The sequence below is a fragment of the Vespa mandarinia genome, chromosome 3, assembly GCF_050613455.1.
Source record: "Vespa mandarinia isolate Hongniang chromosome 3, ASM5061345v1, whole genome shotgun sequence".
NCBI lineage: Eukaryota > Metazoa > Arthropoda > Insecta > Hymenoptera > Vespidae > Vespa > Vespa mandarinia.
Genome location: NC_140812.1, coordinates 12,214,349 through 12,234,897, shown reverse-complemented (window position 1 = coordinate 12,234,897; position 20,549 = coordinate 12,214,349). Strand labels below are relative to the sequence as shown.

General features: G+C 44.4%; 1 protein-coding gene across 5 annotated transcripts in view; it reads left to right on the top strand.

Annotated features, from left to right (window-relative positions):
• The first annotated feature begins 63 nt into the window (after window positions 1-63).
• Window positions 64-20,549, top strand: part of LOC118445102 (uncharacterized) — a 61,306-nt gene continuing 40,820 nt past the window's right edge. For 3 of the 5 annotated variants that reach the window (XM_085655634.1, XM_085655633.1, XM_035874080.2), the window contains exons 1-4: window positions 65-228; window positions 1,540-3,995; window positions 4,074-4,207; window positions 4,304-4,439. In XM_085655634.1, coding sequence (XP_085511760.1) covers window positions 1,673-3,995; window positions 4,074-4,207; window positions 4,304-4,439 — 2,593 coding nt within the window. In that variant the 5' untranslated portion in view covers window positions 65-228; window positions 1,540-1,672. Of the gene's footprint in view, window positions 348-1,539; window positions 3,996-4,073; window positions 4,208-4,303; window positions 4,440-20,549 lie in introns of all 5 variants that reach the window. The other 2 variants (XM_085655632.1, XM_035874079.2) reach the window with 2 other exon arrangements.

The following is a 20,549-nucleotide window of genomic DNA, read 5'->3' as shown; positions in this document are numbered from 1 at the left end:
CAAGGAAGCGCGTAATTATAAGATCTGCCGAGAGAGGGCGATTTGTGATAGGGAGGAGTGGGAGAGCGGCGCGAGGAAGAAAATGGCCGACAAGGCTACGGTAAAAGGGCAGGGACGTCGTGCGAGGTACGCGTTTCGAGAAGGAAAGATGCGTGCGTCTCAGTGAATTGCGCGAGAAGAATCGTGCAGGAAGAATCGGGATATTAAACGGAGCGTCGCGTGGTGCCGGTAGGTTTGTTCGATCGACGAGACCTTAGTCGTGCCAGTTGGATCGTTTTAAAAAAAAGCGTTCGCGGGCCGATCATAGGCAACACACGTAGAGAGAGTGAGAAGGGCTCGCCAGAGAGGTAAACACGAGAGACGGCTTTGTACGACGCCCTATCTTCTCGCGTTCTCTCGCATTGCTAATCGATGTACATAAACGTTCCTTCCTTCCTTCCTTTTTTCTTTCTTTCCTTCCTTCCTTCCTCTCTTCCTTCCTTTTCATTCATCCTTCTTTCTAGATTTTGTTCTCTTACAAAAAATAATGTCGAGTGCACGTATCATTTAATGTGTATGAACGATCAGTAAGATTTCAAAAGGAAATTTCCTGCGCGAGAAGCTCATCGATCAGCAGCAGGTTGGGTTCACGTCTGCCACTTGTGGCCATCTACGGACGCTTTTCTAAAGGGTGGCCCATTTTCAGCCGCCAACTATTCCGATACCTTTCGCGGATTTTCTCTTTCTCTCTCTCTCTCTCTGTCTCTCTGTTTCTCTGGCTCTCTCTCTCTCTCTCTCTCTCTCTCTCTCTATATATATCTCTCTCTCTCTCTCTATCTCTCTCTATCTCTCTCTATCTCTTTTACCTCGTAAATCTCAAGTATTAATTTTGACACGAAAACGTCTAACGTCGATTTCGCTTTTCGGTGGCGGACGTGACTGTGATACCTCTTCCGCCGTTCGAACGCGTATAACGCGTGCTGAATGACGGGAGCAGTGGAGATTTAAAGGGATCGATTTGTCAACAAGTCGATGAGAGTACGCGCAGTTCACGGTCTGGATCACTTTCTTTTTTTCTCTCTTTCTCTGTCTCTCTCTCTCTCTCTCTTCGTAATCGAAACATTCACCCCGACACTTGGTCTTATAAAACTTTTCGCGCTCCTTTTGAGTACGAGAAAGTGTGATTTTAATGGGGAAATTTATCGGCTCCGATGGACTATGATGTGTCGTTTCGTTATTGAATATTAATTATATCTATGATCGTTCTTATCGTTTTTCTTCCAAACATTTCTTATTCCATCTAATAGTCATCGTTAAACGAGTCACCCTCTAATTATATGATCGTGATTTTTTGTTACATATATATATATATTTCTTTTTTATACACATATATATATTTATATATATATATATATATATATATATTTATATATATATATATATATATATATATATATATATATGTTTTTCTGTTCATACCTTTGTACATTTCCATCTGTTGTAAGTGTACTTTGAGTTTGCATTCCTTATTTTTATTTCTCCTTTTTCTTTCTTTTACAGATAGATCCAGTATTTATTTGGACTATCACTATTATTATCTACAATGGCAGTTAGGTAGTTGTAAAAATTGACTAAGGACATTCAAGAACTTCAAGCGTATTTTTATCAAATTGAAGATGTGAAGAGAACGCACATGATGAAGCCACAGAAGAAGGCTATTGTTGCCCGAAAGGCAACTAAAATGCCAACAGTAGCTAAAAAACGTCGCACTCTCTTGGAAAAGACCATATCAGAAGTAAGGAAGGAGAAGAAATCTAAGAAACAGGATAAATCCGAAGATCTGAAAAGAAAGTCAGACGGCGAGAAGAAAAAATCAGATAAAATGGAAGAGAAAAAGAAGTATGAAGAAAAGAAGAAAGTTGAAGATAAGAAGAAGGACAAGTCAGAGAAAATGGATAAAAAGTGTAATAAGGATAATGAAAAGAAAACTGATAAAATAATCGAAGAGGAGAAATTGGATAGGGGAGAGGAAAAAGAAGATACGGAAGAGTCACAGTGTGACAATCAAGATAAAAAAAAGGGACAAAAGTTAGAAGAGAGAACTAAAGTCGAAAAACAGTCTGCGGATAATAAAAAGAAAATTGAAAAATCGGATGATAGAAAAAAATGTGGGAAAATGGATGAGGAAAGTGCGGAAGATCAAGTGAAATCTTTAAATACCGTAGAGGATAAGGATGCGCTTGAAGACAAGACGGATGTCCTAAGTTTGAGTTTGAAGAAGCGAGGGAAAGAGGAAAAGAAGAAGGATATAAAGCTGTCTAAAATGGATACGAAAGAAACATCGAAGAACGTTCTGACGAAGGACAAGAAATGTGATCGTAAAAAAATGTCAGACAAAGATACTGCTGCCAGTCGAAGAAACTCTCCGACAAGAACAAAGAAGAACTCCAAGACCAAATCATCTCAAAAGAAAAGTATTCCACGAAAAACGGTTTTAGCGAAAAAGCCTCACTTTACGGTAGTCAACAAGTTCGTAGATAAAAAGATAAAACTAGTCAAATCTTTAAAGGTAGAAGAAACGATTAACGAGGAGGAAGAGGAAGCTAAGAAAGCTAAGAAAAAAAATACATGCGCGTCGAAGGGTAAAGGTACGCAAGAGAAGAAGCCAAAATTAAGTAAACATATGAAGGCCAAGTTGCCGCAGAAAAATTCAAAGATTTGTGGAGTGATTAAGGCGGAAGATAAGTTGAAAACGATGGCTGAGAAAATGATTTTGAAGAAGAAAATTGAGTTGAAAGCCATAGAGAAAACATTGAACGAAACTAAAAAAATTTCTCATAGCAATGCGGTAAATGACAGAGCACCCACACCTGAAATAAAAAATGAAGTTTTAGAGGAGAGAGAATTGGAAAAGAATAAAGACGAAAGAGACCCAAGACCCAAATCGCCAGACGAAAAGAAACCTATGAAAGGTAACACAAAAATTGGTAAAAAGGTTCCAAAAAAGATATCGAAAGGAAAGACACAAAACGAGAGCAACAATCAAAGATCTTCTTCTCCCATGGAATCCTCCATGGGAGAATCCGTTAAACAATCTAAAGAATGCGAGGATGGTATAAAAAATGCGATGGCTGGTACAAAAAAAGAAGAAGTTAATAACGAAAGCGTTATTCAAATAGATTTAAAAGTCGAGACTGTTAATGGGGGTAGTACCAGTGGTGTGACCTCGGCATCCGAATCGGACGAGGATTATGACGAGGATATAAATAAAAAAAGTAAGCAAAGGTATACCAAGAAGAAGGAGAGATCCAATTCACCATCCGATGAACGTGCTAGGAGGATAAGACTTTTTGGATTCTGGAACGGACCAAAGCGACATAGAGTGGCATCATTGAATGCTTTGGCCAAGGTACATTGCCTCTATGAAAATGAAACCGGGGGAGTGTATCTTGGAGGCTTCTGTAAGCCTAAGCCGGAAAAAGAGAAGCAGAAAAAGAATAAAGAGGAAAAGGAGGAAAGTCAAGTGCGTAAAGAAAAAGAAAAAAAGTCGAGTGAGAAGAAGTCGGAAGAACTTCCAACTCCAAAAAGAAAATTGAGAAATGTTCCAGGATTAAGGGGGAAACATTGGGACATGTTGGAGAGTTCATCGTCTTCTCCCTCTTCGGACGAGGACTATGAGCGTGAGAAAAACATTGAACGTTCTAAAAAGAAAGTAATCAAGAGAAGAAAGAGAAACGAAGAGGTTATGGATTTGAAGGATATGGTTGTGTGTAAAAGGATGGCCAGTCTTAATGCGTCGGCAATTTTGGCTGCATCGTATTCGGATGAAAAGAATCGTTGTGGATCTAGTAGTGATTCTTCGAGCGAATCGGAAGTGGAAATTATCAAGAGACGCAGGCAACATGATTCGGATGCAGAGAAAAAGAAAGGAAGGCAAGGCTCAGATCCGGATGATGTTTTAAAGCCATCCAAAAAAGTTGTAATCGTTAATCAAGATACTGATGTAACTATAACAGGTAATATTTACATTCGTTGACCATACTTAAATCTTATTATTTTATTTCTTTGGTATTACAAGTGTCACCATGCTTTAGGTGTTTACGTTAACCAAACACGGTCGACGCATCACGAAGGTTTCTGCAGTATCGCTGGTATGCAATACAGAATAAGTTCGACCAGTCACACACAAACTGCAGCTACGGCGGTAGCTACTGAACTTCACGACCAGGTGATTATTGATATTTATTTTCTGCCGTTGGACGATGAATTTCTATGATAATGCATGGAGACAAATGTTGCCTAAGGATGAACGTTTCTTTATCAGCAAAAGACAGAGCAACCATGCAAATCTTACACGCCGTTGGGTGCGTTATCGTCTATGCAACCACCGGGCAGTCAAGGAAATCATCCAAATATGTCACCGCGAAGGCATTCGGCATTTTCTGCGCCGCATCAGCACGGTAAGCGAAATGCAACATTTGATATAACACACGCGCGCGCGCGCGCGCGCGCACACACACACACACACACACACACACACACACATTACTCTTGTTTACATTACTAATGTACGATAGAACCGATGCATGTAGATGCATCGAAGGACAATGTCAAAGATCAAAGTTCTAATGCATTTGATCAATGAGTATGCTTATTTGAAATTATACGAAGAATTTTTCTTCTCCTCTTGAGTAGTATTGGCGTAGATTCAAAATTAGTATATGCAAAAACTAAAACAATTTCGTCCGTCGTCGCGAACTCGTGGGAGTTGCGCCAGTTTACGTTCACGAATCTCTGCTCGAACTTTTTCTAATTCTAGGAAAAGTATTATAAAAAGGTATATAAAAGATTTCACGAATGATTTGGATAATAGACGAAGGAAGTTTTATTAGAAGATGCGTAATCGAATTAAAAGCGCTTACGGGAAGGATCTTCTTTTTCTCAAGTGATACATATAAAAATATGGTCCGACATCGGGGACAGTGAACGATGACGATCCTACCCATTCGTAACTGAAGAATCTTACGTAACTTCTTTCTCGAAGAACTTTTATTATTTATTTAATTAATTTTGATCATTGTCATCCTAGCATTCATTTATTTCTATAAACTCGGAGACTCCGGTGTTGTGTGTCGTATGACAAAGAAAAAGTCTTCTTGGCGATCGTGCGCGTCGCCTCGAACAAATGAAAGTACTACTGGCGGCGAGACGAGCATGCCTCTTCTCGTTATTTCAGATCGTCGTTTTTATAACGGAATGCACCTTGCCGATCGTTAGTAGCAGTACCTCGATAGTTTCGCTTACTCTCCTTATCGCATATCAAAATCAAGCGTCCCACTTTCGCCATCGGCTATCACGATCAACGATCAGAATTTGAAAATGGACTTTCTATAATTGGCGCCAAATTCGAATACGAGTGCCGCTCGTTATATCCACAATCGGGAGACATTTGAAAGGAATATCTGCTTTGCGTTCTCTTACATTCCGTTCCAACGAGGAAGTTGCACGAAGTTCGAAGAACGAGAAGAAAAAAGAATGGAAATATCGAGAGGATCAATCTACCCTCGCGAAAATAAGAGATCTCATCGTGGTCGTGCAGTGAAAGGACCGGGGGTGTCGGTGGTGGTTGACTCAACCGTCCTTTACACGTCGCTACTAGTGCGTCTTGCACTCGTGCACGTACATACTCTTAGGTTAACGTCGACGATGCTGCCCGCGAGAGAGAGAGAGAGAGAGAGAGAGAGAGAGAGAGAGAGAGAGAGAACAGACGATATACATATGTATATATGTATATACAAATACGTACGCGTTGCGACGAGCATACCTTCTCCTCACGGCGCTCCCATCTTATGTAAACTGTGTACTTCCAACTACGCAGCGATAGTCCGTGCTTCGCGAACAGCGGGGAAGAGTACAGAGCAGTACAGAACAGAGCGGAGCGGAGCGGCGCGGAGCGGCGCGGAGCAGAGCGGATCAGAGCGAAGCAGAATTGTGCGAAGCGAAGCAGCGGGTAAGAGAGGGGGATGCACAAAGAGAGAGAGAGAGAGAGTGAGAAAAAGAAAAACGATCTCATTCGGTGGTGTGTGTGTGTGTGTGTGTGTGTGCGCGCGCGCGTGCGTATGTGTACGCGCGTAGAGAAGTAAGAACACAGGCGAGACGGAGACGCAATAGCGGCGGCATGTAGCAGTAGTGCTAGTAGAGTAGTAAGAGTGGTGATGGTGGTGGGGCAAGCAGATAGCGTGCGCGTCGAGGAAGAAAGTGGGGATGGCGGAGGAAGAGGAGTGGGGGAAACAACGTCGTGGTGTGCACGCTTCGTCGAGAGGAGGACGACGCACACCTGACAGTAGTCGAGCGATAGCCGGGGAGTACGTACGTGCTCTCTTTTAGTGTCCGATCTTCTTAAGTCTCTTTCTCTGATTTTGAACGTGCGAGTGCGGTGCGTGCGCGTTTGTGCGCGTGTGTATCGTCATCGCCGTCGTGTCGTCGCCGTCGTCGTCGTCGTCGGTGGTGGTGGTGGTGGTGGTGGTGGCGGCGGCCGTGGTCCGGTGCATACGCGCGTACATGCATCGCCAAGCGGTGTCTCGTTCTCATTTGTCGCGACAGCGGTGGTGGTGGTGGCGGCGTTGGCGGTGTCGTCGGTGCACTTCGTGCTTCGCCTCCTCCTCCTCTTATCCTCCGACATTATTATTGCGAGGAGGGTATAAACAACGGAGCGTTTCGTGGCGCGACGACGAGGACGACGCTACGCGATAGTCTACTTCTCTTGGACTTTCTCTCTTTTTCCTCTTGCGTCGTCGTCGTCGTTGTCCTCTCTTTCTCTTTTTCTCTCTCTCTTTCTCCATCGTTTTCGCCGGGTACGTAAAAGTACGATAATGGACGATGATCGTCGAACGACGAGGGCGACTTCTTCGTGCTTCCTAAGAACGACGAACCGTTCTGCGTCACGCTCTTTTTGCTTCGCTTCTCTCTCTCTCTCTCTCTCTCTCTCTCTCTCTCTCCCTCTCTCTCTCTCTCTCTTTCTCTCTCGGTTTTCGCTCTCCTAAGAAAAAGATGGGGGAGAGATAGAGAGAGAGAGAAAGAGAGTAACTGAGTGCCGTTACGGAAAGGTCGAAAAGAATATCCATCCTTTCCAGTTCCAGTTCGTTGGATAGCGAGAAATAAGGAAGAAGTTTTAGCGCAAAACGTGAAACTTGGTATAAAATAGGAACATTATCGCACGAATCTTTTTGCGAATAAGAGAAGTGTGGCGCGCAAAGAAGCGCGTAAACTTCTTATTGTCATGGCGGACGTAGCAGACGATACGATCACGTGGTCAATTGGGAACGGCACGTAACTTCGATAGAGAAAATTCGCATCGAGACTTGTATGGCTTTTCTTTTTTACACTATCGCTATATATATATATATATATATATATATATATATATGTGTGTGTGTGTGTGTGTCTGTGTCTGTATGTACACACACTGGCGCGCGCGTATAATATCGATCGATAAAATCGTCCAACATATCGTATTTTTAGAAAAAGAATCGAATTTTCTTGTCGTTGACACGGAAAGTTCGAATACCATGGAACGAGAAGAATGGTACGTGGAGTGACGACACGTGCAGCTGTCACTCTAGTTCGTCGACCAAATGGGTTCCCTTATTCTTTCGTTCGTGGTGAACACCCGTAGACAATTTCGATAATCGATATAGCTGGATCCTAGCTCTCGATGTCTTCTCTTTGTTATAAGCACGCACGTGTGACTTCCCTAGGGCGACCCCCTTCACGTACGAAGAGAACATTTTTTCAGGTACTTTCGTCGTGTTATCAAATTTTTCGGCACGTTTTTTTTTAAATAAGTTTTTTTAGGACCGATCGAAAAATTGATCTTACTTTATTTTCAAACGATCGATAAAATTGCCGTCGCGACTTGTTCAAACGAAGACAAAAAGAAACGAAAAAAAAAAAAAAAAAAAAAAGGAAAAAGAAAAAAAAAGAGGGAAAAGCTTTGGTTTTACTTGGCAAACGCTTTCGTCGATCGACGTCGTCGTCGTCGTCGTCGTCGTCGTCGTCGTCGTCGTCGTGGCGGCCTCCCCTCTCCCAACGAGCGTCGCGACGTCGTCGGTCCACGAACGATCCGTGCTCGATGAAGCTCGGAAAAGTCGTCTAGCTAGCTAGCTAGCTAGCGTGTTTTACCCCCTTCTCTCTTCCTTTTCCTCCTTTTCTCTTCTTTACTTTATACCTTTTTCATTCGATCCATTCGTCCTCCGCCGATTACGTAGGATTTATATCGCCTATTTTTCGTCCCATCGGGTATATTTTATTTTAACGCGATAATAAGCGATTCATATTTATTCGATTTATTTCTTCTTTTACCTAAATAGAAAAGGATTTTTGAACGAGTTCAGAATCGATAATAATGAGCAGAGGAACGGGAAAACAAGAGGAAGAAGAAGATTTTTCTAGATTATTTCGAGATATGAGAAATAGTTGGACTGAGATTCACGAAGAACTTATCGCGTTCCCGATGCATTTTACACGGCGGTAATTGAACGAACGAACGGAATACTCGGGGAAGACAGGATCGATCGCGCTTTCGTTCGTTGAGCATTGCAAGAGATCGATATCGAGAATCGTTCGAAGCTTACGTTTGGCCACGGTCTACGCGGAATAATCGAACGATGCGCGGTGTTCGCGTCTTTTCTCATTTCTGCGTAAGATCCTTGTCGAGGACACCAGGGTGTGGATAATCGTTAGGAATATTTCACTATAATAAATTTGTCAAAGAGAGTGGGTAGAGACGAAAAGAAAATGAAGAAAAATGACGTTCGATCGAAAGTACGTTAAAAGAGAGAGGATGGTTGAGGGTGGGAGTTCGGTCGGGTTGTATTCGCGATAGGAACGGGATCGAGGGTGAAATCGCGCAACCCCTAGTTATCCGATGACGTTAAAAGCCGCCGGTTATCGAACAGGACACGGTGATGCGATAGTTGGTCGAATTTGAAAATAGACTCGTGACACGAGCGAACGGTGCTTGGCGAATCGCCAGATTCCAGCGAACGAAGCGGAAGCTAGTAATCTCCTAGCTCCTGACTGATACACGACCGAATAGAGCACGGTTACGGGTGGATAACGACCGACCTGCTAGAAAAAGGATAACGTGTCTCTATTTTTCCTTTTTCTATCCTAAGCATCGGGTCTCGCCTAGTAGGCACGCGCGCGCGCGCGCGCTCGCGAATCTACAGGAGAGAGAGAGAGAGAGAGAGAGAGAGAGACCCACTCGAATAGAAACGACGATATTGCCGACGAGAGGATATTGCCCTCGAGTATTACCGATCGCTGTCCCTTTCGCGATAACTTTTATCGTCTTAGATCTTCGAATCCAAGCGAAAACGAACGAGACCCGGGATGTCGAACAAATCGGGATCGACTTTTCTCTCTCTCTCTCTCTCTCTCTCTCTTTCTCCCAATCGGCTAATCTACGACAAGCTTGTGGATTTTCTCGTCCGCCTTCCTTTTAAATTCAATGATTCTCCGCTCTCGGACTCTCGAGGTGCTTTCACGGCGTGGTAAACGCTCGTAAAGCTTCAAGCATCGCGTTTATTCTGTTTTTCTTCTTTCGACTCTCTCTTTTCTCCTTCTCACATTGGCATATATGTACCTATCCCTCGAACGATCGAACCCTCTAGCGTCGCTTTTAAGACCCGCGTAACTTTTGAGTATCCTCGTACAAAAGCGCGTAGTCCTCTCTCTCTCTCTCTCTCTTTCTCTCTCTTTCCTTCCTTCCTTCCTTCCTTCTTTCCTTCCTTTTACAAACCTTCTCCCTCGCTCGGTTGGATTTGGAGATAGAGAGAAGGGGCTCGTTGCCTAGAGGGTGAGCATCGCGAAAAGACTCGTATGAATTTTCTTGTCTTTTCTCTTTCGTTGTCGCGTCGTTTAAATGTTAATCCTCGTGGTTGCTCAAAGATTTGCTCGACAAATAAATTTTCCCCGGTATTCGAAAGTATTCGAAAGTGTACGTATTCGTTCTTCGTATACGTCCTAGATAATATATATATATATATATATATATATATTTTTTCAATTTGAGGCTCGTAATAAGTTCGTGGAAATCGTAGATAAGTCGTCCCGGAAAGTAGCAACTATGCGGGATTAAATCGATCGGTTTGCGAGCGTTTCGCTTAATTAGTAGATTAGTTATCTTCAGCTATATCGTTCCCTATAGTTTGCGCTATCCAATGGTAATTATTCTTTGCATCCTCTTTTCCTCGAGTGGCGAACAACAGTTTGTATACAAAGTATATCTTTATTGCATTGGAAAAAGCGCGTGAGACGAGAAAGCGAAATCGTTCGTCTCACGTAGTAAGTCGTCGGATCCCTCGTCGTTCTTGGAGATAGTAAAATAAGGAAGGATATTTTCTTTTTTATCGTTTTTTCGCGCGTCTATTCATCTCGTGTATCACGATCTAGGAATTTCGAGGAGGAGCGTTCGAGATCACGCGGTGATCGTCTTACGAAGATCTTCGAGAAGAAAATGGAAAGAAGGAGAAGTCGATGAAAGTTCAATGTACGAGGGATCGAGGATAAGGTAGCAGCTGTGATTAAAGTTTTACACCGTTTTTGGGACCAAACGAAGAGGGAGAAAGAGAAAGAGAGAGAGAGAGAGAGAGAGAGAGAGAGAGAGAGAAAAGGAGGGTGGTCCTAGAAACTCGAAAGTGCAAAGAAGAAAGGAAAAAAGAAGAAGAAGAAGAGAGAGACATTTATCCTTCTCTTGATATCACATAGTGTGCCGGTGTATATAGACGTTAGTTATTGCGTACGCATAACGTACAATTTTATATACTTATGATATATATACGTTCGATATATTTTTGGATTGCCTGTTAAGACGAGAACGCGACATGATTCTGGCGGGTGAGTATAGATTTATACATACCACACAATAAAGTACAATATATAAAAAGTAAATATCAATTCGTATCGCGTTTCCGCACTTTCTCGACGCGCCATTGTCAAAAGCATCGATTCATCGAATCGAAAGATTTTTCAAGCATGCATTTCATTCGAATCTCGAGGATCGCTCATGGTCAAGGCAGCAATAATTTTCTTCCAAGTGCACGGGCGCAAAGCAAACGCCACAGACGCATAACGACATATATCTGTGTCTATCGAGATAGATCAAAAAGAAAATTAACGTTTGGGAGAACGTTCGGGAAAGAACAAATAAATCGTATTTTTCGCGGATGAAGTAGTCGATTGGGACGAAGTTTCAAATGCGAACCATCCGCACGTAGATCCATAATACGGCCTAGATATCCCTTGTACGCGACTCCGATGCTACCAGTCGGTTGGTTTCAACTCGAGTTTATCGAGTTTATTCGACGGTTATACACGAACGGCTCCAAATAGAGGCGGTGCAATAAAACGAACGTCGCTCGCTCACCTATCGGCTTTTTCGTTAAGGGTAGAAAAGGGGTGAACGGAAAGGGAGAGGAAGGGTAGTAGCTGCGAGCTGAAAGCTGCGAATACAACGATCGGTGGAAGAATACCGCGTTGCTGTACTTTTCGACAAGACCTCGCTCGCAAAGTACTACTTATATAGGATGCCTTTCGAATCGATGGATCTTTTACGGCCGGGGAAAATATTTGTTGAAAATCTGTCTTTCAATGGAATCGATTCGCGAGTAATCGAATGGTTGAACGGGGCTCTCGCATTATCTCTTTCTCTATTTTTTCTTGAAAACGATAGCATCGTACTAGTCTCGTACTAACTCGATATCACGAACCAGATAGAGAACGAAATAGCAAACAGCAGAAGACTCTCTTTGCTTCTTTCGACCGGTTCGCGAGCTGACACGTGCTCGAAGTGGTCACCCGGTATTATCGATCGCGAACGGGCTCCTTTACCGTTCGTGTAACGCGTAGTAAGCTCGTCGAAACGTCACGAGAAAGAGAGAGAGAGAGAGAGAGAGAGAGAGAGAGAGAGAGAGAGAGAGAGAGAGAGAGAGAGAGAGAGAGAGAGAGAGGAAGGGAGGCCAAGAGAGAGAGAGCGGGGGGAGGGAGAAGAAGGTAGTTGGTAGGTCGATGTGTTGTGTGTCTGTGTGTATGCGCGCAAACACCACATAAGCGTACGAAACGTCGTGTTGTGTCGTCGTCGTCGTCCGTCGTGTGGAGTGCAAAATCGTCGATGAACGTCGAGGTATTCGTTCGCTCGTGCGATAATAAAACGGGATCGTATTTTCGAACGGTGAGAGAGAAAGGGAGGAGAGAGAGAGATAGAGAGAAAGAGAGGTCGACTCGTTGCGTGAGAAACCATTTACCGTAATCCTTCGATTCATTTATTTTCTTTCTCCAAATTCGTTCGTTAAAAGAATTTGTCGCGTATGCGCGTATGCTTGCGTCGTTTCATCGGCTGTTTGTTCGCTAAAAAAAGCAAGACGGAATTTCGCGTCGCACTCGCGTCAAACGATTTTGCTTTATCGGGATTACGTAACGCGGAGCGTGAGCTCGCGCGCGCGTGAACACGCAAAGAGAGAGAGAGAGAGAGAGAGAGCCTCGGGACCGATCGGCGTTCCTCGAATCCGTCCGATTCGAAAGTGGCGGGCGATATCTCGAATCATCTCCTTCCTTCTCGCACGATAATTCGAGATTATCATTAGCGAACATCAGCAGCGTATGTTTCTCGGCGATCGTGTACGTCGTGTTTTTTTTTTTTTTTACGTCTCAAAATCTCTCTCTCTCTCTCTCTCTCTCTCTCTCTCTCTCTCTCTGTTTTTCTTTTTCTTTCTTCTCATAGAGTTACATAATACTGACGCCGCGAAAATTGCTCGCGGATGCTGTAAAATTCCATTCTTAATATTCAATCTCGTTCTCATCAATGATCGACATAATGCTCGAGGTATCATTCCCACGTGCGTAGTAATAGTTTAACACGCATCTTTACGCAGAGGGTGAGTCAGCTGACGTTTGTATTTCTCGCGCGAACTTCTCTTTTTAATTTTATATTCTACTCTTCGCGCTTTATTCTTTACCAACGAAAAAAACTAGCCACCTATGCTCATACATACTTTGCGCGGCAAGAAAAAAGAAAACGATACTCGAGGGCGAGTAATAAAAACATTGTACGGAATTAGATGGTAGTTTTTGCATGATGTATACGCGCATGCGCGCGCGCGCATGTTTGTATATATACATATATATATATATATATATGTATAGATACATACAAACGTACACACACACACGCGCGCGCACGCACGCAGACACGTATCTAACCAAGTGAAAAAAACGTAGGAGAAGGAATGTCTTCCCTTAGACATCCCCCGCCGCCCCCTCCATTCCTACTCGTCTTTCTCCGATTCGGAATATAATTCCGCTCAAGGGCGTGTATGTATATAATCTCACGAGCAAAGCAGAACGCAAACGAAACGAAACGATACGACGACGTTGCTTTCCGTCTGCTCTTCCTCCTATCGCGACGACGCCGACGCTGCACGTCGTAGCAGCGTGTCGCGCGCGCACACACAAACGCGCGCTTGCGCGCTTCATAGTACGTAGGCACTTACACATACCTCTAAAAGACTCGTAGACGCTCGTAGACGTTCGTAGAGCGTCGTGTGCGGACTCGGGGGAGAGGGTTTAAGAAGGTATTAGTGTACGTATATACGTCTGCTGCTGCATATGTCGTCGTATGTGCGTGCGCGCGCGTTTCTGTGACGTAGACTCCGGAGCCAGGCCGGCGAGCTGCGACGCAACAGAGCGCTCCTCCAGTGGTTCTCAACCGGTTCGGCTGCGTGAAAGTGCGCACGTACGCTGCTGCGGCCATTCACGTGTTCGCGGACTAAATTATTACCGCGTTCGCGCTTATATTTTCCTTTTCTTCTTACGGTTCTCATTAAAAAGGTTTTATCCAAAATTTACGATCGTTCGACGTCGTTCAGAAGCAGCTAACTTTCGGCCATTTCTCATCGAGAAAGAGTTTGCCTCTCTTTCGTTTTTGGTGTGTTTACTTTGAAAAGTGTGTAGACGTCTATTCCAGAGTCTCGCGAAAATAATCGCGCTTTTTCGGTTAATACGTGATAAACTCGATCGATCTTTATCGTTCGTATAATATTTAAGCGGATAAAAGTCTATAGGAAAGTAAGGAGCGTAACAAGCACGTTCGTTAACAGCAGCGAAAGCGTTGAAGGTTTCATTCACGTGCCGCCATTGGCGCGTCTTGAAAGACAGGGAGAAAGTAGTCAGGTAGAAGGAAGGAAGGAAGGAAGGAAGGAAGAAAGGAAGAAAGAAAGAAAGAAAGAAAGAAAGATAGATAGAAAGAAAGAAAGGAAGGAAGAAAAGAAGGAAAGAAGGAAGGAGAGAGGGAGAAGGAAGGGCTATGTCCAAGCGGACCAGGTATACTCGTCCTCTCTTTCGCACGGCAACGGAATTATCGACGCATTTGGCGTGCTTTACGACCGGCAAAGGCCCGTTACGGAATCACCAGAACGAAGAATGGCCAAGGAGGAAGGAGGTGAGGCGTTCTTCTTGCGACAAATGCACCACGACGACAATCGAGAGGAACTCTCTCGATTATCGAATATCTTTAAGGGGAGGGGAAAAAGAGAAAAAAGAAAAACAAACTAGCGAGCGAGATAAATAAAATGATATTTTGTTTGCAAAGTTAGATCTGATCCAAAGCGTAAATATCTATATTGAACATTTTTCTTATCAATTAAAAAACGTCCGACTTCTGAGAAGACGCACGTGAAGTTAACGCTCCAAGTCGTTTTGCGATAGCACGACAAAATTCATTGTGTTCTTATCAGCGAGTCGGCGTCAGCCAAAGTATTTCAATTTTTTTTTTCTTTTTTTTTTTCTTTTTTTTTTCTTTTCTTTTTTTACGAGCTCCCTGGGAACGCACTTACTTTGCGTTAGAGGAAAACGTAGACGTAGGCACGTTTTCGCGCTATTGAAAAGACGGTACACGTGTTACTCATCGGACACTATAAATAAATGTTACCGCGGCTGAATTTGCGACGATCGCTCTCTTATAAGGTAAGGAGCTGTGATTTTCGTTCCCTTCGATGTATCTTTCGAGGTATATATCTCGTTTGATGTCACGAACGAGTCGACTTCCGTGAACGTTTCCCATTCTCTCTCTCCCTCTCTCTCGCTCTCCCGCGTACTTACTCTGCCGAGGTCATGCACGAACTTCGGAATTAAAAAACTTAAGGATTAAAGTTTGAGCTTGGATGGATGGATGGTGGGGAAAGAAGGTAGAGGAGGAGGAGGAGGGGCTAAGGGATAGGGGTGATTAAAAAATACCTATAAAAAAGTTAGCAACGACGCGGCATTTTTTTCAACGCTCTTCTTAGCTCTTCTCTTTAGGCCTTCCGAAGGGAAAACAAAGAGAGGAGGAGTCGCGGATCGAGGCTACGTGTATTCGAATATACATACATATATATATATATATATATATATATATATCTACAGCGTATAGTAGCGTTATGCACGTAGGATAGACGTCGGATACGCGCCGGATACGCGTAGTCTACCTTGCGATCTGATCGATCGTTCAAATTTGCTAGCGGGCTCCACGTGAACCGACAGTAACGTCCAATCGCCGTCGGCTTCGTCGCCATTCGAGGATTCAATATCCGAGGTTACGACGTCCACTTGGCGGTGAAAGACACTTTCTAGAGGAACGAACAAACCTCGAAGCAACTATAAATCTCCAAAGTATTGCCTTTCGAGTACCTACATTATTTTTCCGCGTAATTTCAATGCGAAAGGAACCCTTTTTTTGGTCTTTGTTCTCCTTTCTTTCTTCTGTTTTTTTTTCTTTCTTTTTTTTTTTTTTTTCTTCTTTTTTTCCTCATTCTAGATCACGTAAATAAAGTCGACGACGTAAAGGGAGTTTCCTTTAATCGCGAGCCCTCGCCCCGATCCCCTTACCTCAGATTTAATATCCTTCACAAAGTTACGTCGTTTACATCGGCGCGAACGACGCAGTTTCTTTAGACGAAGGGAGTCAACGACGATGGCCCAAGTGGGCGTTTAGGATCTCTTTCGACTTGGACGCACACGCACATCGAATAAGTGAGACGCGTGGGCGTCCTTCCGTCCTTTTTTATCAAACGTGCTCGTCTACGTAGGCGTGTGCAGTCTCGTTCTCTTCCTCTCTTTCTCTTTCGTCGCGCGTGCACGCAGACGCATCGTCCGTCTCTCATGCTGCCGCCCGTACGTCATCGAGGAAATGGCGTGACTTTTGTTGCCGACTACGAGTACGGCCCCGTCTGACCTTTACACGAGTATCCTTCTCGCTCGATATCGCATATGCCGCGTTTTGATCGAAATCGATCAACGATATTTCAGCGTGTACTTCATCCACGATCGTCGATCTTTATTTCGCGAGTTATTCCATTCGGACGTATGGTGCAAATGGAACGCATATGGGATTTAGTATTTAAGAAACGGAACGACCAAAGAAAGCTCCGTTTAATCGATAACGAAGAGATAACGAAGAAAAGAGATAAAATATATATATATATATATTTTCGAAGATCAATAGGGATCTCTTTTTCGAATAAAGAACTAATTACGTTACCGGGAGCTATAACACCGTACATATTTCATACTGCAGTATACATTCTCTTGAGATTTATTAGAAATTCGATGTTTCGCATTTATCTTGCTCGCACGCGTTGACCTCATTTTCCAAGACAAATCAACCAAACTATCGTTCATCGATGGATGCGAATTCGCGTTTGAAGGTATAAAAGAGCCGTGCAAAACTTGGCCGAGTAGAAGAAGAGGTTGCCACGTACGCGGCACGTATCGATGCTAGAAATAAGTCAGCGAATGAAAAGAGGAAGAGACGGAGAGTGTGAGAGGAGTGCACTTCGTCCCTCGAAATTAGGCTGGTAGAGGAAGATCCACTTTGGTAGAGAGACGACGACGACGACGACGACGACGACGGCGGCGGCGACGGGTGTGCACCGGAAGGGAACGCAAAGGATGTTAGGGAAAAAGGAAGAAATAATCCGAGCAGATGTCTACCGCGATCGTGGAGACCCGAACAACACGAATGCGAGCAGCCCTACGCCGCCTGTCTGTCCCTCTTCATCCCTCTCCGCTATACCTACCGTCACTTCCATCGTCCCATTTAAGCATACATCCTCTCAAGAACTAGAAACGGAAGGAAAGAAGGAAGGAAGAAGGTGGCTGAGATCTCTACGAATCTTTTATTTTTCTCAAGGAGGTTCCTAATTTTCTGGAGCGTTAAACGTTTCGCTTGTCGGAACTCTGACTTGGTTTAATCTTTTTCTCTCTCTTTTGAGTTTCTTTTTATTTCACTCTTTGTTAAAAAATCTTACGATTCATTTTTTTCTTTCTTTTTACGCGCAAATGGCTTGTATCTTTTATAAGAAGCTCATAATGAGAACGCGTAAGAAGGAGAGGAGAGAGAGAGAGAGAGAGGGATGGAAGGAAGGAAGGAAGGAAGGACTCTGATCCGGAGCTGAAAATTTATGCTCGGAGTAACGTAATGCAGCCTCCGTGCGATCGGCGAGAATCTTGGGAGATCCCTCTCGCAGGAGACGTTGGAAAAGCCTGCTGTAGTCTCTCTCTCTCCTTTTCTTTCTTTCTCTCTTTCTTTTTCTCTCTCTCTCTCTCTCTCTCTCTCTCTCTCTCTCTCTCTCTCTTTCTTTCTTTCAGAAGGCGATCCGGCCTTCTGATATAGCACGTTCTGGTCCAACGGGCACGATGCCGTCGTTTAAAAAAGCTGAAGGAGGTTCACAGTGTGTTCCCTTCTCTCTCTCTCTCTCTCTCTCTCTTTCTCCTTCGCATTCAGGTGGTCGCTCGCTTGACTACTGTAGAGAGAGAGAGAGAGAGAGAGAGAGAGAGAGAGAGAGAATTGGCGTGTGCGAACGCGCGCGCACGCTTCGCACGGTCTCGCACACCGTCGAAAAAATAGTCCGGTTGGTCGGCGATGTAGAGAAGCGGTATATTATACTCGTCCAGTAAGATTTCCACTTTGAAACGAATGAGTCGTTCTTCGTGAGAACTTCGTTGTTACATCAAAGTATATGAAATTTGGGTTCTCTTATTTTTGATAATGAATTTTCCCGCGAAAAATTTCTTGATAATCGAACCTGGTCGATCGCGCGCGTAAGCAGGCGCGAAGCTTTCGAGATTAAGCAACAGGTTGGCGGACGAAGAAACGGACGGACAGACGGATGGATGGACGGACGGACGGACGGACGGACGGACGGACGGACGGACGGAAGGAAGGACGCAAGAGCGGTCTGACGAACGCGCACGGCGTTGCAAATCGTTGGTGCGCGTAAAGGTCTGTAAACGGCTTTCGAGGGTGTCCATTTATCATCCGTTTGTCGCACATAAATGGCCACGGGTGTCGCTCGGCACTGACCGCGCGCGTCAAGTATGTTCATTGAAAGGGAAGTCCAGAGGACAGGGAAGATCGATAGGTCGTTTCGTACCTGGAACCTCATTTATCTTTCAAAACTACGAATAGTAACAGTACGCAGGATACATACGGTACGTGTATCTTCTACATTCGTTCGAGAATGAATCGAATTAGCGGTCGACTAATTGACTCGATCAACTAATTAATCGAGCGACTCTCGATTAGATTTCGTGCCGCGTCTAGCTTGACTAGGGAGGGATCTCTTCTCTCTTACTTGCATCGCGATGTGTAGAGATAGAAACGCGCGTGGCAAAGCTTTCGAGTTTGTGTGCACAGCTGTCGGCCAGTCCTCTCTCCTCTCGCGGTGGTGGGTAACAATGGCGCTCGGAAGACGAGAAAGCACGCTGCGCGATGCGCGTTTACCGTTTCCGTCCTTTTCCGACCTTTTCCGTCCCTTCTCTTTCCCATCCCATTCTCTTCCCCCCTTCCCGATCCCTTCTCTCTTTCTCCTCGCGTCGCGTCTCGTCTTCCTGCCTAAAGCACCGTAACTATCGATCTATATCTCTTCTCTCTTCTCTTTTCTTCTCTCGAATTTACACGCTAAAAGAGAAAGAGAGCCGACTCCGTTAAAGGCACTCCGTTCTGCTCGTCCGCCATCCTACTCCTTTCCCACGTGCATTCGCCAAAAGTATAAAAGATTTCTATACGAATTCGCGCATTTCATTTTCTTATATATATCTATATAACTTATATTTGGTCGAAATATTCGATGGAACCAATCGAAAAAGTTGCCTCACGTAATTATAATCCAATTCAATTCAATTCATTTATCGAAGTGGATATAACTCGATGAGAACGTTAATTGCCTCGGAAACACGTACTTTCAATTACACCATCGTTTCTTATTGATCGTTTAAATAGCTTCCATTATCTGAAAATATTTTAAGTATTTACTCTAACGGTGTTCTCTCTCTCTCTCTCTCTCTCTCTCTCTCTCTCTCTCTCTCTCTCACTCTCTCGGGAACCGGGAGTTTACCTCGGTGAGATGCACGCGCGTTATCCGATTAAACGGTTGATTCCGAGGGCGTATATAACACGCACGGCCGATTAGCAAGGATAACTCTCCTTGGCTCGCGTGCAATAACAGCGTGGCTAGCAGCAGCAGGCGGGGTTTGAGTGGATAAAGCTGGGCTACGGCGGATATACGCGAAGAGGAACGATGGAAGTGGTGGCGCCTTTCAAAAGGAAGGAGGAAGAAGCAGAAGACAGGAGAGAGAGAGAGAGAGAGAGAGAGTGAGAGAGAGATATTGAGAGAGGGTGAAAGGGAGGAGAGAAGGTAGCTGAATCATGGAATAAAAAGCGACCACTATGATATCTACGGTCCTACAGACATGGAATAAGAAGTCGAAAGAGTAAAAGAGAGAGAGAGAAAGAGAGAGAAGCGATCTCATAAAAGCGGGCCTCCGAAGTCTCTCTTTTGTTATCCTGGGGCACGAGCGCTGCTGACTGGGTGAGAGAGAGTGAGAGAGAGAGAGAGAAAGAGAGTCTTTCCTTTTACCGCCACCGTGTGTAACCAACGTCTCTCGTCGTGTAACTCACACATTTATACTCTCTTACATGTAAACTCACACGATCTTGGATAGGAACAGAGAACATTCTCTCTTTCTCGGGCTATGCACAGAGAGACGTGCATATCGTTTAAAAAGAAAATACGCGATGTCGAGCCTACTCTTTCTCTCTCTCTCTCTCTCTCTCTCTCTCTCTCTCTCTCTCTCTCTCTCTTGGCAGCTTGTCGATTCGAACACAAAGGAGGGGAGGAATCGGGGCCTTCGAGTATAAAGGATAGGGCCGAGCCGTGGAAATAATGAAGAAGGATCGAGAGAGGGGTGAGTTGGCCAACCAGAGAGAGAGAGAGAGAGAGAGATAGGTAGATAGAGTAGAAGAAGAAAGAAGGTTCGTCGGTCGTGTTATTTGGCAGCTGTGTAGCAGAGAGCAGCATAAGCAACTACTGGCAGATGCTACGGTGAAAACGTCCTCGTCCTCCTCCTCCTCCTCCTCTTCCTTTTCCTCCTCCTTCTCCTCCTCCTCCTCCACCTCCTCCTCCTCCTCGTTCGTCCTCGTTGCGTCTTTGGTAGTAGCAGCCGGCCTTCCAGGTTCCTCCTTCGCGGCCGCCTCC